This window comes from Platalea leucorodia (genome assembly GCF_965183815.1).
Source record: "Platalea leucorodia genome assembly, chromosome: 13".
Taxonomy (NCBI): Eukaryota; Metazoa; Chordata; class Aves; order Pelecaniformes; family Threskiornithidae; genus Platalea; species Platalea leucorodia.
In genome coordinates, this window is record NC_138835.1 from 15,237,657 (window position 1) to 15,252,585 (window position 14,929).

The window sequence follows — 14,929 nt, forward strand, 5'->3', positions numbered from 1 at the left end:
ACTAGGAAAGACCCAGCCCCTGGTGAGGATGCCGGGGGGGCCGTCGTTCTGCTGGGGGTGCCCTGCCAGCTCACCCCGTGTTCCTGTACACGCACCAGCTGCACCCTAACAAAACAGCCCTATAAAAGCTCCTTTCTCCTTGCACTGGGAAGCAATCTCTTTGCAGAGAAACCACACTGGGGGAGCCGCTTGGCACATCCCCGACTGGTCCTAGCCCCGAATGGGGCAGAGAAGGATGAGCAAAGGCCCGGCTTTCCCAGCCGCACAGGACACGTGCCCCTGGGGAGAACGCGGAGAGGGGCGACCTCCCAACCGGGGGCCTCCCACCGCGGTAAAAGCAGCAAATGTGCCACAGCCGACAGTTGCATGACAGCGTTTGCTGCTTGTCCTTTCCTTCACTGTGTCACTGGTTAATGGCACAGCATTACAATGCCATCAGCAATTTAGTGTATTTGAGCCAAAAAAGGATTTTTTTCCCACAGATTCTCGACTAGGTGGCTTAATTTTTAATAAACTCCGCTAACTCCTGCTAATCATCACACGGCTCATTTAACTGGGAGGCTTTCCTTCCTGTAGACTGAGGAGTAAGAACCGAGCAGATGGCTCAAATATCATCTCTTTCTTAAAGGTCCTTCCCCCAGCTTGCACATCCCAGTTTCCCGCAGCCCCCATGGGGCTCTTCCACACCCACTGGTTCCCGCTCCGGCTCAGCCTCTGCTCCAGGGCAAAGCCGGGGTACGCGGAGGTATCCACTCTTCTGCAAGGGCAAGATCTGCCCTAGGGCTAAAATAGGGAAAAAAAGATGCATTTGGAGACAGTCTGCTGAGCCAAAGGGGTTTGGCCAGACATGCCAGCGTTCATGGGCATCCAGAAACTCTTGGAGGGGGTTGATAAGTTTTTCCATGTTTCTTTTTAGCCCCTTCCACCTGCACTTGCTGGGTGAGTGGACAAGCTCCAGAAAGGCTGGGGATGCTCTGGGTTAACAAAAACTAGGATGCTGGGGTCAGCGCCGGCCCCAGCCCTGCTGCAAAGGCTTTGATGTCCCGTAGCTGTGTGAGGGGTCGAGGCACAGACCCCGAACCTCACGTCAGGGCCTGGACACCGAGCCTGTGATGCTTGGGCTTGCTAAAAGTCAGGACAAATGGATTTCACAGCAAACCAAAGCTCCTGAGGCAGACTAAGAGATTTAAAATCTCTGTCCCCAGTAGTAATAAACCCCCTGGGATGTTTTGAAAAATTCAGCCCGAGGCAGCAGAGAAAGGCTTTTTCTGTTCGCTTTGAATATTCAGCCGTGGCAAAGACTCTACCAAACGTGCCTTATTCGGGGTTACTGGATCCTGACCCGACTCAGTGCTGGATAGTTCCTATTTCTACCACGTTCCTGGGAGTTAAGTGAGCCCTCCAGCACCCCTCACCTGCCCGTTACTGCCTGAAAACCTGCAACGTTTTGCTTGGCTGTGGGGTTTTACCTTCATTTACAACACTGGTGGGTTTTTTAGGATTATATAAAGCCCAGGTAGGAGAGGAACTAGTCATGCCCTACCAGCCTACCTTTCACATCTGCAAAAACAAATACGAAAAAATACGTTACCTCCCCGCCACCCAATTTTCCAAGCAAATTTCAAAATTACACCGCCATTTTTGGGACCAGGGAAAAATTCCACAGAAAGTAGCAGAAGAGCTTTGGCAGCGCCCGCTCCAGCGCAGGCAGACGATGCTGCGAGCTGCGCGAGCGAGGGGGGATGCGGGATGGGTGCTGCTCTCCCGCATAAATCTGTGCGAGGCAAAGGGGACCGAGCCGGAGGGTCCGCTCAGGAGTTTTCTCCAGACTTACTTCATCAGCTCTGGGTCTTCTTTGTCATCCTTTGTCGGGGTGATCTTGATCCCACTTTTCTTGGCACGAGGGCAGCCTGACAGACTGTGGTTAAAAAGAGAAGAAAGGCCTGTCTCACTGGCAGAATCACTGCATTTGCTATTCCCCTGCTTCAGTCATCTTTCCCTTGAATTTCGCACAGTGTTTTTGATCTCTCTCGTTTTGCAGCTTCACATCACGAGAAGTCAGGAGAAAAAAAAAATAAAAAATTGAGGGAGATGGACAGTAATTAATGGTGTCTAGATAAGAAGATATCTGCTAACAGCCTGCGATGTTTAATGGAATTGTTGAAACAGAAGGCTCAGATCTCTGCTATTAATGCTCTAAAGTGATAATAGAAGTCATAAATAGGTAGCATTATTAACAGGAACATTGCATCAACTAAAATCTGACCCTTTGTCTTTTATTCTGTTGAAGGGAGCTTCTAATCAGATGCTGGAAACATCAAAAAAAAAAAAGATAAGTCAGATTAAAGAGATGAAAATAGGCTTCAGTTGTCAGTAACATTAATGTTTTATTCAGAACTTTACAACTCTGCCCACTGCAGGGGGAAAAAAAAAAAAAAAAAAAACAGAAAGAGGCTACAGAGAAAATAATTTAAGGGAGATCTTACCTTCTATGCGATGCATAATTTCCTGTTATGTGACCAGAGCCATCACAACCAGGAGTAGGGCACCTGCAGAGGAAAGGGATGCTCAGATTAGCCTGGGGATCCGAGCAGGGGACCGGCGCTTTGCAACAGCTCATTTCAAAGAGAAATCTAGGGACTGTTAACACAGAAGCAGGTTTTTCTTCCTGCCCCTTCTCCCTCCCTAAGAACAAGGTCTGGTCTGTAATATCCCTGACACCGAAGTCGATGCATTGCTGCATGCTGTCAGCGCTGGAGAGGGACATCAGCGGGAGGAGGTGGGGGTGCTGGGAGCGCGGCAGGTAGCTGCTCTCCAGCGGAGGGATGTGAGTCCCAGCCTCTCTCCTCGCCCTCGTGAAGGGGACAGCTCAGGAGATGATAACAAAGGAGCCAAAAAAAGACCTCCAGGACAGCGTCCGTCTTCCTGAGGAAGACGTAAGGAGATGGCATCCAGGGCTATTGGGCTGGATGCAAGCATAGACAAGAAACCAGAAAAGTAGTCTATAGCTCTGGACAACTTGGCCATTGAGCTTTATCCTCCAGGGCCACCTCGGCCAACACGAAGGGGAAGCCCAACAGAAGGTCTCAGCTCAGTTCTGGGTGATTTGGCGGGGGCTAGTCTCACCGAGGGCAAACAGACACCCGACCGCAGGAGGGTCCTTAGAGTCCAAAACCGTTTGATGCCTCTGATGGAAAGTAATTAAGGAATAGGAGCGAAAAGGTTAGGTTAACCTCAGGTCTCCTCCTTCCGTAACACCATGGGCAAGGGACAGAGGGGTCTGCAAGGGGACAGCTGCCTGCGGGGCCTTGGGCTGGGGATCACCAGGTCACCACGCACGGTGCACCAGCAGCTTTTGGTGCTTCGGTACAAATTCTGCACCTTGGTCCTCAGCCGCTGCCATTACAAAGGGGTCTTTGAAGATGCAGCCATGATCACGAGTTTGAAGGTAAGCATCCAGCACTCTGGGACATGATGGAAAGCAAAGCCTGAAGAATAGTTCTGTGATCACACAAACCTGCACAAAGGCTAGCAGGGGCTGCGAGCCCTACTGAGCGGCAGTGAAGATAATAGCACGAGTTAAGCACCGCATCGTTAAGGGCGCAGAAGCGAGAAAGGTGAGGGGATATGAAGTACGATGAGCACAAAGATCTGCTCCAGATGCTGTAGGTGACACGGCAGACATAAAAGTTGTCATGGGGACAAGGAAGAGAGGCGAGGAGTGCTCGGCGAGGATGTGCACGCCAGCCTGCCAATTAGCCAGGGCTGTTTCAGTCAAGTGATTAGTACTGGGGGAGGAAATCCACGGTGCTGCTGCGGGACGAGCAGGAGGGTCTCAGCCCCTCGCTTCTGAGCCGGAGCGAGCAAAGCTCACGGGATGACCGCAGGCTTGCAGAGTGCCCTTTCTCTTTGAGAAAGGATTTTGCTGTGCCCCCACTTTCTCAATCCCCAGTTTTAAAGCCACCGGTGCCTGGTTTGGTAGCACTGGTTGTACCCCGCCGCAGAGCAGGGATCGATGTGTCTCCAGGACACCCCAGCGAACTGATGGGCAACACATGACGGTGCACGGGCAGCCCCTGAGGCCAGTGCCTTTGGGAAAGCTCATGCCTGACCTAGGCAATGGTATAGTTGGGGTGCTCTGGCCCCTGAGAGTCAATGGAGCAATGATTTCCACAGATGCCTTTAGTTCTGCAGCTTAGAAAACGGCCTTTTAAAAACTCCTCTTTTTTTTTTTTTTTTTTTGTTAGAAAATATCATAATTCTCCTCTTTGCACCAGCTTGGAGGGAGGGTTTGGCATTTGTGAGTCACTGAAGAGTCTCCACTGGCAAAAAAAATTGGCACCTTACCTAGGGTGGGAGAGCAGGGACCATCCTGGTCCCAGAAGGGTGACAGGGAGACTGAGTCTCGAGGACCAAGACTCGACCTGCCCAGACCCAGGAAAACATAAATGCACATAGGTCCGGTGCAGTCAGAGAAGGAGCACATCCAGCAGGACCCTGATGAGGGCGCAAATTCTTTAACTCATTTAGAAATTACAGGTTTAGGAGATGACTGTGACATTTCCCTGCTATACGCTGTTAAAATAGAAAGCAAAACTATTTCTTTGTTGTTCTAGCTTCAGGGTGGGATGAAATTATGAAAACACTAACACCCAACTCCTTTTGCCTTTCAGGACTTTTAAAAAAGGGAGAGAAGTGATTTGAGTTTTATTTTTAATTATCTGGAGACAAATCATACCGACAGAGACCTTTTATTGCATGTTCCAGCCTGGAGCTATTTTTTTATATCAGGGATATTAACCCCTGAAATAGAATTTATAATAGAAACACTGACATGGCCTTATCTGAAGTTGTGAAAAGTGATGACTGCGCTCTCTGTAATATCTCCAAATCCTCTTCCCTTCCTCCCTCCCCTACTCCCATCCTCACCAAGACATAGAAAAAAAACAGTACTTGGGAAATAACATTAAAAAGCTTTGTTTTGACCAGAAGTCTCCTGTTTTATATAGTATTTTGATAAAAAGTGCTGACATCAGATGCCCAAGGCGATCAAGGGATGCTGCACGGCAAGGCTCGGCGCAATGCTCGGTCTCAGGGACGACCCCATTTGCTTTTTCTCTGGGCCCTTACTGGAAATGGGCACTGTTCCTGAGAGCTTTTAATATCTTTAACGCTAATTGCCTGATCACTGGGCTATTCTTTAAGGCTGTTGGAGAAACACCAGTTCAGCAAAGCTCTCTTAAGAGGCTCTTTCAAAATGTATATCGTCTATAATGCATGATTAAGTGTACTTAGTGCTAATCATGCGAGTCCTTTCCCTCCACTAGCATATTCTATTAATATCAACTAATCCAGCTACTTTTTCCCCCTCTGTGATAAGGAGAAGGCAGTTAATGAACATTTTTCCTGGCACCAGCACCCGCATCGGCGGTGGGGTGCGGAGCAGTCCCAGACCCACACTGCCCTCCGGGCCACCAAAAAGGGGTTTGGGGCTTTACTGACCACCTTAATGACCAAAGGGGCTCCCACCTGACTTGACTATTCTTACCGTGGCTCCAAACATCACTGATTGCATAGAGGACACAGGACATATTTATTTTTTTTTATGATGAGCCTGTGCAATGTGAAGTCCCCCATGAGGTTTTACTCCCAATAGAGGCTCTTCAGTTATAGTTACGAATACCTCAGTGTCTAAATAATCCTGAAACTGGATTCAGCAAAGCAGGGAGCTCAGAGGAGAATCAGCCTCCAAAAATAGGCTGGCTCTATAGAAGTGATGTTGGAAAAAAATTTACAATTAGCTTTTCCCCAAAGATGTAGGTTGGGTGGAGGAGGTTTCAGGTCCCCACAGTGTCTCCATCTATTTTAAATACAATTTCTGTTAAACCTTTCTTTAGGGGAGGCAACTTAGGAGAGAATTTGGGAAACCCTCTTGTGAAGAATAAGCTCCTAGTGAAAACGGGGAGTTTTGGGAAGACAGCAGCAAAGCTGAAAACAGGACTCAGAGGAAGATATTTGAATGAAACTGTGAAGACTGGGTTCCTCCCATCACAAACAGCAATGGGAACAAAGAAATTCATGTGCCTGTGAGCCCTTTGCCACTGGCTCAGGATCCGGCCTCACCAAGCGTTTGCTTGCTCCCTCTTTCATTCCCTTGCAAATCAAACTCCCATGGAAATGAATAGGAACCTCTGTCACTGCATCCCAAACAACCCCTAAAATTTAGCATAAAATGAGCATCCCATGTTCTCCAAAAGGGTTGGCTTCTTTTCGCTATGTCCTGGTGGTGTTTTCCCAGCTGTGTCTCTACCCCAAAATAAAGCATATGCCTTTATCTAGGCTTTGGATTATTTGAGAGCCATACAAAAATGCTGAATGAAAAGGGTTATGGCACAAACTAGGGAAACAAGAGCTTGGGAAAAGGCGCCAAATGAAAAAGAAAATAGCATATGTCTACAGTGCCCAAAGGAAACCTGCCAGGAGTCCAGGTTATTTCTGATTGCTGCTGTGATCCCCCCTTCCCAAAATAAGCCTTGCTCCATGATGCTGACTCTTTCCAACGCGGCAGCTGGAGGCTGGGCTCCACCAGAGCTCCTCGCAGGTGGAGTTTGATCGGCTTTTTGAAAGGAGAAGGGAGGGGATGGAAAAGCAAAAGCAGAGCAAGAGGAGGGGGGGCAGGGAGGGGGAAGAGAGAAAAAAGGGTGGAAAAAAAAGAAAAAAAAGGAGTTCCAAGTTGAGCGCAAACATACTTGAGGTCAGCAGAGTGGGCAGCCATGAGGTTTCTGAGGCTCTTGTCAGCAAGAGGACAACCAGAAAGGCTGAAAGAGAAGAGATGGAATATCTGGATAAGCAAAAAAAAAAAAAAAAAAAAAAAAGGAAAAAAGGAAAAAGAAAAAGGGCCAGGGAGGGGGAGGGAGAGGGGCAACAGAAGGTGGGGAGGAAACAGAACCAAACTATCCACATGGTCAAAAAATATACTAAAAAAAAAAAAAGTTGTCTTTAGAGTCTGAACCATGAGAAGAAGGTCAACCCACCTGCGGTGAGAGGCATAGTTTCCCGTTATGTGTCCGCTGCCGTCACAGCCTGGGGTTGGGCAACTGGGCAACAACAAGAACGAGTGTAAGTGCTGGAAAGGCAGGAATTCACCCGAGAGCCCCGGATCTGCAAAACCAGCCGAGCCCTCCTCAGGGTCCGTCTGTGGAGGGGCTCAGCCTGGCCCCGGAGCCAGACCCCTTACGCTGGCTCCTTCCATCGGACCTCGCCATGTGTTCATATGTTTGCATGCAAATAAACCAGCTGTTTCCCTTTCAGCTCCCCTTCCTCCCTTGTCTGTTCCTGAACAAGGATGCTGAAAAAAATTTGAAAAAACTGAAAAAATTTGTGGCAAATGTGAAGTGTTCAAAATACTTAGTTGCTTGGTTTGCTCAGTGGGAGTGGAAAACTTAAAGCAGCCTGTTGGGTGGCATGAACACCAGTGCCTTGGTGCTGCCAGTTTGGGTGATTTCTGCAATACTGAAGTTCTGGCTGCGAGAATCAGCTTGTTCCCTGGAAGCGTCAGATTTCAGCTTTCTTAAATGATTTTTTTTTTTCAGCCCCTATAGCTGCAAAGAAAAGCTTGAAAATACTGTTCACTCCAGAAGGGGAATAAAAGTAACCTCTGACTCGTGTGCCTGGGCGCTCCTAAATTGAGGAGAGGCAGAAGCTGCCGCATGCCGCCTACTGCCTTCGCCGGGCTGCGTTTCCCACCCGCCCCTCTCCACTGCCTCCGGCAATGGGAAAAGGTGTCATCCCTTCTCCGTGTCCAGGGAATAAAATCCCGTTTGTGCATGAGCAGTGAGGCTCTGGCACAGTCGCACCCTGCCTGCCCGAGGCCAGGGGGTACGTGAGAGAGCAGAGATGTCCTGGGACAGCGCAGGGATGTCCTGGGACAGTTTGGCGTGGCATGTTGAGTCTGAGCTATTCCCTGCTCACCCTTGAGTCCTTTTCACAGCCACAACACCCACACGAACACAGTGAGCCCTAGAGCCAGCACTGATATGAAGATGTTTGAGCAGCTGTATTGCTACGTGGTACCCAGTCGTGTGCCAACAGCAGGGCAGCGAGAAGACAGAGGTGTCGAGCACCTTCACAGCAGCTGCGATCAGTGCCTGGAGGTGGCCCAAGAACTGCACCCAGGCACAGAGCATCAAACAGACACGGAGGGCAAGTCTGCTCCTGACTTAACTACAGCTAATTCATTACAGCCCTTGGGCCAGAAGGGGACAAGGATGCTAAATGGGGAGAGAAGGCTCAGGGCTGCCCACAACACCATTTATTTATTCCAGGGCTGTTTCCATTTAGGAAATTTCTCTACCCTCATAATACAATTATAGCACAGGAGGACTTCAGGGCTCTACCTCAGAAATTGCTATTCACATTGCTGCTGGGTTTTCACAAAGCCTTTAGAGCTTGCGTAGGGCAGCTGGTCTGTGCTTTGCTCATTTAGGGAAGATGCTGCTGCTGCTCTGCCCTCGTGGATCTCCTCCCTGCCTGTCTTCTCCCTTAGCCTCCTGCTTGCATAGCCAAATAACGAGCTATGTCGTATAAGGTCAGCAAAACGATGCCTGCCAACTCTTCCCTGTTTAACATATGGGAAGGTCAGATGCACAGGAAAGAGGCCCAAGCACAGCAGATCTGCTGGGACGCCTGGGAGGTGAGACCTCCCCATCGCAACCTGCAGACTGATCCCGACCTGCCATTAGATCAGAGCCAGGTCCAAGCTGCAGCATTTGGGTCAGGCTCTAAACATTAACCATTAGTTTGGGGGATCAGTGTGGATACAGAGCAATACTCCACCTAATAGAATAGACCTGGGTCTATATTTCCACTCACCCAATGCCATGAATTCTCAGATGTGAGTCTGGTTAAGATCTCTCTCCAATGTAAGATGCAACCTTGCTGTAGCCCTAGTTCACGTTTTGTGGCCCTGCAGTATCATGGTGATGGGACTCATTGCTCTATGTTAAACAGCCAACAAGTCCTGCCTTCCCAACAAAGCACTTTGCAGTTCAACCACCCCCATTGAGAAGGTAGTGAGATCCCTTGGGTGCTCTTGGCTCCACAGCATCACGCAGTGTCCCAAAACGAGGGGGCAGGAGATTGGACAGGCTCCATCCCCGTGCCAGAAACACTCTTGCAGGAAAACCCCAGGGTAAACAGGCTCTGCAAGGAGGTTTCCACATCCACATCCGTGAATCCTGAGAGCACCAAGCTCCCCAGAAAGATCCCTTCATCACTGCAGAGTTTCAAGGCCATATGCCCCATTGATCAGCAGTTGTATGAGGATAGGGTTTCTCTTTGTGCTTTCATTTGAACTGCTTAAATGAGATAAGACCGATCACAGTAGGAAAGGGAACGACCCTTCTAATTTTTAAAATGTATTTCCTAACAAATTTTGTCTCCTACCAGCCTGGCTGTCCTGCGTACATATTTTATATATTTTGAAGGAAGAGACAAGAAGGCAAGACTTACGTGAGCAGCTCTTTCTTGATGTCCTTGGAGAGGAATTTAAGCTTGAAGTTGGTTAAAGTAACTTCCCCTGGGTATTTTCGTTCTTCAAAGTTTTCCTCCGATACTTCTTGCTCATCAGCTTCCGAGGAGGCAAAAGAGTGGGCAGCAGGCTCTGACTGCAAGAAAACAGCCAGAAAAAGTTGTTATAGGGGTGGTCATTGATGCTGAGCTGTGGTGGGAAAGAATCCCAGGTTCATCCCAGTTAGTGCAGCATTGCCAACACTCCTGAGACCTTTGCAGGTGCCTTCGAGTACCCAAACCAGAGATCAAATCGTCTGCAATTTCCCCTTTTTATAGGAGAAATGTGTAAAATACATCTGAACAGGAATTTACACCTGGCTCTCCCAAGGTCTTGAAGGGATGAAGATCAGTGCAATCCCCCCATACTCATCCTCAGCAACACCTGCCTCCCCACGGGTAGAGAAGCAGTGTGCTGCTTCCAGGGCCAGGACGCTCACCCCAGCCAGGAGGTAATGGCTGGGCTCCCCCACCTGCAAGGATTAATGTTAAGTGGCACGCAGGGCCATATCTGCTAATGGCAGATATAAATCACCCTGAGGAACGTCACCAGGAGCACCACTAGTGCAAATGAGCTGAAAGGATTTATAACAAAGAAAGCACTGCAGGCCCAGGACAACGCAAGTGGTGGGTTCTTCCTTGGCAAGAGCACCCCAACAGATCCAACAGCATCTGCCTCCTGCCTGATTGTCCGCAGCTGATGTCTGGTAGCAGTGACGAAGCTAATAATACTTCTCTCCTAGGCTCAAAGGGCAAACTAGGGGTTCTGGGGGAAAGTAGGACAACTGTGCAAGCAAACATGGCATTCAGTCCCCCATGAGGTGTCATTTAAGCATCGAGTCACTACTCACCTCTTCTGGCTCCTCTTCCCGCTGACGGTTTGGTTTTGTATAGTCTATGGGCCCATCCCATTCATCCTGGCGGGAGGTCTGGCTGGACTGGGGGGAGGTCATGGTGCTGCTCGTGGCACTGGTGCTGTTTTGGCGCTGGGACACATCTGGGGACTTCATGCTGGGACTACTGCTGCAGCTGCTGCTGCTGGGAAAGGTGCTCTCCCGTTTGCGGTGCTTGTTCATACTCAAGTCCAGAGTCCCATTTTCATCCACCTCAATGTCCATGGACTGAAAGGTTGGAAACATGCCCAACGTTAGCAGCTGCCAGCAAAGGGGCAGGTTATCCATGTCCTGTCCTCTCCGCAGTCAGTTAGAAGGAACTGCAGAGAAGGGGTGCTCTTCCATAAATATTTTCAGAAATGTGCCATGCAAATGCACTCCCCTGCTATCAGCAACGTGGCATTTTGACTCAGTTGCTTGAACACAGGCATCGAGTGCCATTTAAGACGCCCCATAGCATCCAAGACATCTGCCCAAGGCTGGGGGTGCAACACGGGACTTCTGGAAAACCTGCGCTCCTCTGAAAAATAGCTGGAGGTCAGCCTAGACGCAACGGGGGAATCTCAAATGGCATCAGAAAGAGACCAGTGAGCAACTGAAACCAGCCCTGAGACTCTGCTTGGGAACGATGCTCGGCTCAGATGGGTAACTTGAACCATGATGCATCTCCATAACACACTAAGGGCCAAGATTACCTTCTCCAAACTGCGTCACCCAAAGCAGGGAGCGAAAGGGTGATATGTGATGTCTCTGCATTCCCTCTATATTTAAAACTAAAATGAAAGGAAGGGTAAAAAAAGGTATTTCTCCCATCCCAAAGGTCAAGTTTTAACCCACTCGGCTGCGCGGTGGTGTGGTGGTCCCTGGGCACGCTCGGCTCACCTTGCCGGGGGCCTCTTGCTGCTTCGTGCTGAGATTCTCTGGCATTTCCCAGCAGCGGGTGGAGAGGTTGAGGATGGCAGTGGCAGCCATGTGCGCAGCCTCGGCGTCATGGGAGTAGTCGAAGCCTGTGGAGGAAGATGAAGTGCTCTTCACGTAACTGCTGGAGGGGCTGTGGCTGGGGGAAGAGGCCTTTGGAAAAGGTTTGGCTGGAATAAAAAGAGAAGGAACAACCCAAGGTTAATGTATAACCAGCACAGGCAGCGGTGAGAGGTTAAGTCAGCCTGACACAGCTAATGTTTTAGCAGTACCAGTGGAAACCTGTGGTTATTACCAAGCCACGAGCTATTTTGTTGCTGGGGATGTGCAATAGGAGCAGTGCTGGCTGCGACGTGGGCAGTGGTCTCTCGGTGTGAAAACTTAATTCATTATCTGACTCTGCCATCAAGTCCCCAAAACATGAGTGCTTTACTTCATTAAAGCTGCTCCTCGGTGGAAGCAGTTAAAGGAGAAAACTTAGAGAAGCTCCCTGGCTCTTTCTTTGTTGTTCATAACTTATCTGCAGAGCTGACTTACGGGAAGATTTCTTGTAGCACATTTGAAAACTTACAATTTAAAAAATTACATTAATAGCAAAACCACGGCCATGAAATACGAGCTTCCGATGATGACACCAGTGAAATATGGATTTTCTGACAGCTGACATATCATTTAAATATGCCTGAATAACAGGATTTATTACACAGCCACACGCGGCCACGACACCACGCTGTTACTGTATGTCATAGTGCGCAGCAGTGACATCCTGGAGATGCAATTTCTCTTTACACCCTGTGAAATGAAAGTGAGTATTTCCCAGGGTTAACCTGCAATAAAACTTGCCCTAATCTTGAACCTGGATCCATTTAGGAGGGCCAGGACCCACACACAGTCCCTCTGAAGTCAGTAGTTTCAGTGCAAACGGGACCAGCTGATTTTCAACACTCACAGGATTGTATGCTGAATTAATTAGCAAAATCTTCAAATTCTTAATTCATTTCACTAGGCCCTTTTTGGGGGAAAACATCCCCCCCTTCAGTGGGAGCCTCACCCGGGGAAGACTCGTAAGCTTTGGCCCAACGATGGCAAAGCAGCAAGACAACCTTGGTTGATGTGGCTACAGAGCAAAGCAATTTCATTATTCCCGTTACAAACTTGTAATATAAGACACTATAAAATGCTAATCTTCCCGAGGACTGCCTTCTTCCTCGTTGTGTGCGTATATAATGCGTATTGACATTAATGGGAGTTATGCACACACATGCAGTGGAATATAAATCCCTCTGGATGAAGATCTCTTTAAAATAAGTTCTCAGTGAAAGGAACAGATTTCCCTGCTATGATTGGCAATCATATTCATCTTGTCGCTTTGATTAACTCATTGGAGGTTTGCCCAAATGGTTATTCTTGTGTATGGCTGCTTGTTTTCGAGTCCAGTTTAATCCTTGTCTTTGCGGCAGGGTGCGGGTATTTGCCAGCCCAACTCGACAATATCCAGGATCGTGAGATGCCAATTTCAATTTCACACCGTAGGCTCAGCGATGCTTTTCCATTTCATAAGTATTTCTACCATTAATAGGCTCGCAATCAGCAAATTAGTAAAATAAGTGATGAGAAAAAATAGAAAGGATTATCCTAGTGGGTCTGCTGGAATTATTTTTGTCAGTACAATTACCCTGAAAATTCTTTGCTAATATTGCAAATAACACAATCTATTCAGCAAGAGAATCACTTGTGCTGGGAAACAAATTACTTTTCCATCAGCCCTAACCCAGGATGACAGTGGCAGTTGTGCTCTCTGGCCTCCATCCAATTTCATTGTCTGATCCTTTACAGATTTAGTACTGTAATAAAGGGCGCTTCCATTGTAGTGCAACAACCGGGATGCTTTCAAGTACGAGCACTTTTTAGAGAGCAGCTGCATCAGGATTAAACAGAATTGTGGAAGTGGGATTAGCCAGACAGAAAGCCCTCTTGAGGCTGCTGACTTCTGCAAACTGGGCTCCTAAATCTTTTTTTTTTTTTTTTTTTTTTTTCTCAAAAAGATGTCTTCAGGTGCACGCTTGGTATCAAAGGGAAGGAGGAGGTTTAACATCAGTCTGCAGCAGGCTGGCTCCTCATGCATCTTCCCTCCTGCTCCTGACAGCCCAGCCCCTGAGGGTTTATTTAACCATTTCATTTTCACCCACACTTTCCTTGCACAGTGTTGGAACCAGTGCAAGGTCCTCGGTACAGAGCAGAGGTGGGTGGCTATGATAGGAAAGAGCTGGGAGATAGGAGGTGGGTGATCGATAGGTAGCAGAGTTGGAGAGCAGAGCACAGCAGAGAAGACAAATGGGTGGAGTGGGTCATATATAAGATGGAAGAGAAGAAAACTATAATCCATTTAGCTAGATGAGGAAAGACAGATCAATAGATATGAACTGCAAAGCAGCAGGGACTGACTGAGGACAACTGTGTAACTTATCCCACCTAGAGACATCGCTCAGATTAATGTTCCCACCAATTCTTCCCAAAGCTAAAGCGACTCTCCCCCAAGCAAAGCTTTACCGGCAGCCACGGGCTCCTCTCTCCACCATGTACATGCCACAGCACCCATCTTAGCTTCCCCATCCCCATTTCTCCCCCTGCTTCACAGCAGCAGGAGGGATCCAGCAACTCAGCCCCGCGTCTCCCATCACCCCAAACCCACGATCCCAAGAGCCTCACGACACACTGAGCAAGGTAAAAAATGCAAAAACCAGCCCATCCCTGCTCCCAACTTACATTTAAAGGCTTTAGGTGAGGTTTCGCTAGTCTGAATCTTTGGGGCAAGCATGCGTTTGCCAAAAACCTGAGCATCAAAACTTGCATAATCGAAGGTGACCTTGGAGTACTTCTCCAGCTCCTTGGCCAGGTTGGCCCGGGGGGTTGCTGGGACCATGTTGGGCCGGTAGCTTCCGTACTGAGGGATCTCCAGTTGCTTCACAAAGCACATAGGCCTGAGGATGAAACAACGAGCAACAGTGATTTCTCTTTTCCTCGACGAGATGGTTGTTGGGAGGGGACCGGACGCGATGGGGACACATAGCTGCACCTTGTCCCCCAGGGGTTACTGGGGAAGAGGAGGCAGTGACAGCCCTTTTGCTGTCCCTCAGCAAGTCTGCAGCTGCTTTGGGTCTCTTAGATTTCTTTTTTATTTTTTCCCATTTTTTTCCTTTTTTTTTTTTCTTTTTCCCTTTTTATGCAAAACACCGAGGTGTTGAGGTCACACAAAACAATATTCTTGCAGGCTGCCGTGGTGTGGCAGCACTTTTCCACCGGCAGTAAAAACTTGGGCATCACTCACCTATGGGACCCATGACACAGGATGGCACACGAAGGCGTGAGGACCCCAGTTTAGCTCCATTCCCCGCTGCGGATTCATTGCAAAAGCACCAGGGCCTTTCCCCTGCCTGCAGAGTCCCTCAAAGACCCGCTTCTGCTGGGCTGCCTATCATGAATCAATTTGTCTTGCATATAAATTGTATATAAATGGCCTATTGTTATTCTCCTTCCAGTGACCTCTTTCC

General features: G+C 48.6%; 1 protein-coding gene across 1 annotated transcript in view; it reads right to left on the reverse strand.

Moving 5' to 3' along the window:
* Positions 1-14,929, reverse strand: part of MYT1 (myelin transcription factor 1) — a gene marked incomplete at its 3' end in the record, with an annotated part of 42,077 nt that overhangs the window by 6,110 nt on the left and 21,038 nt on the right. Inside the window, exons 10-17 of the mRNA XM_082325530.1 lie at positions 14,145-14,359; positions 11,343-11,548; positions 10,419-10,688; positions 9,511-9,665; positions 7,035-7,097; positions 6,750-6,818; positions 2,487-2,549; positions 1,835-1,918 (exon numbers count right to left, since the gene is read on the reverse strand). Coding sequence (XP_082181656.1) covers positions 1,835-1,918; positions 2,487-2,549; positions 6,750-6,818; positions 7,035-7,097; positions 9,511-9,665; positions 10,419-10,688; positions 11,343-11,548; positions 14,145-14,359 — 1,125 coding nt within the window. The remainder of the gene's footprint in view (positions 1-1,834; positions 1,919-2,486; positions 2,550-6,749; positions 6,819-7,034; positions 7,098-9,510; positions 9,666-10,418; positions 10,689-11,342; positions 11,549-14,144; positions 14,360-14,929) is intronic.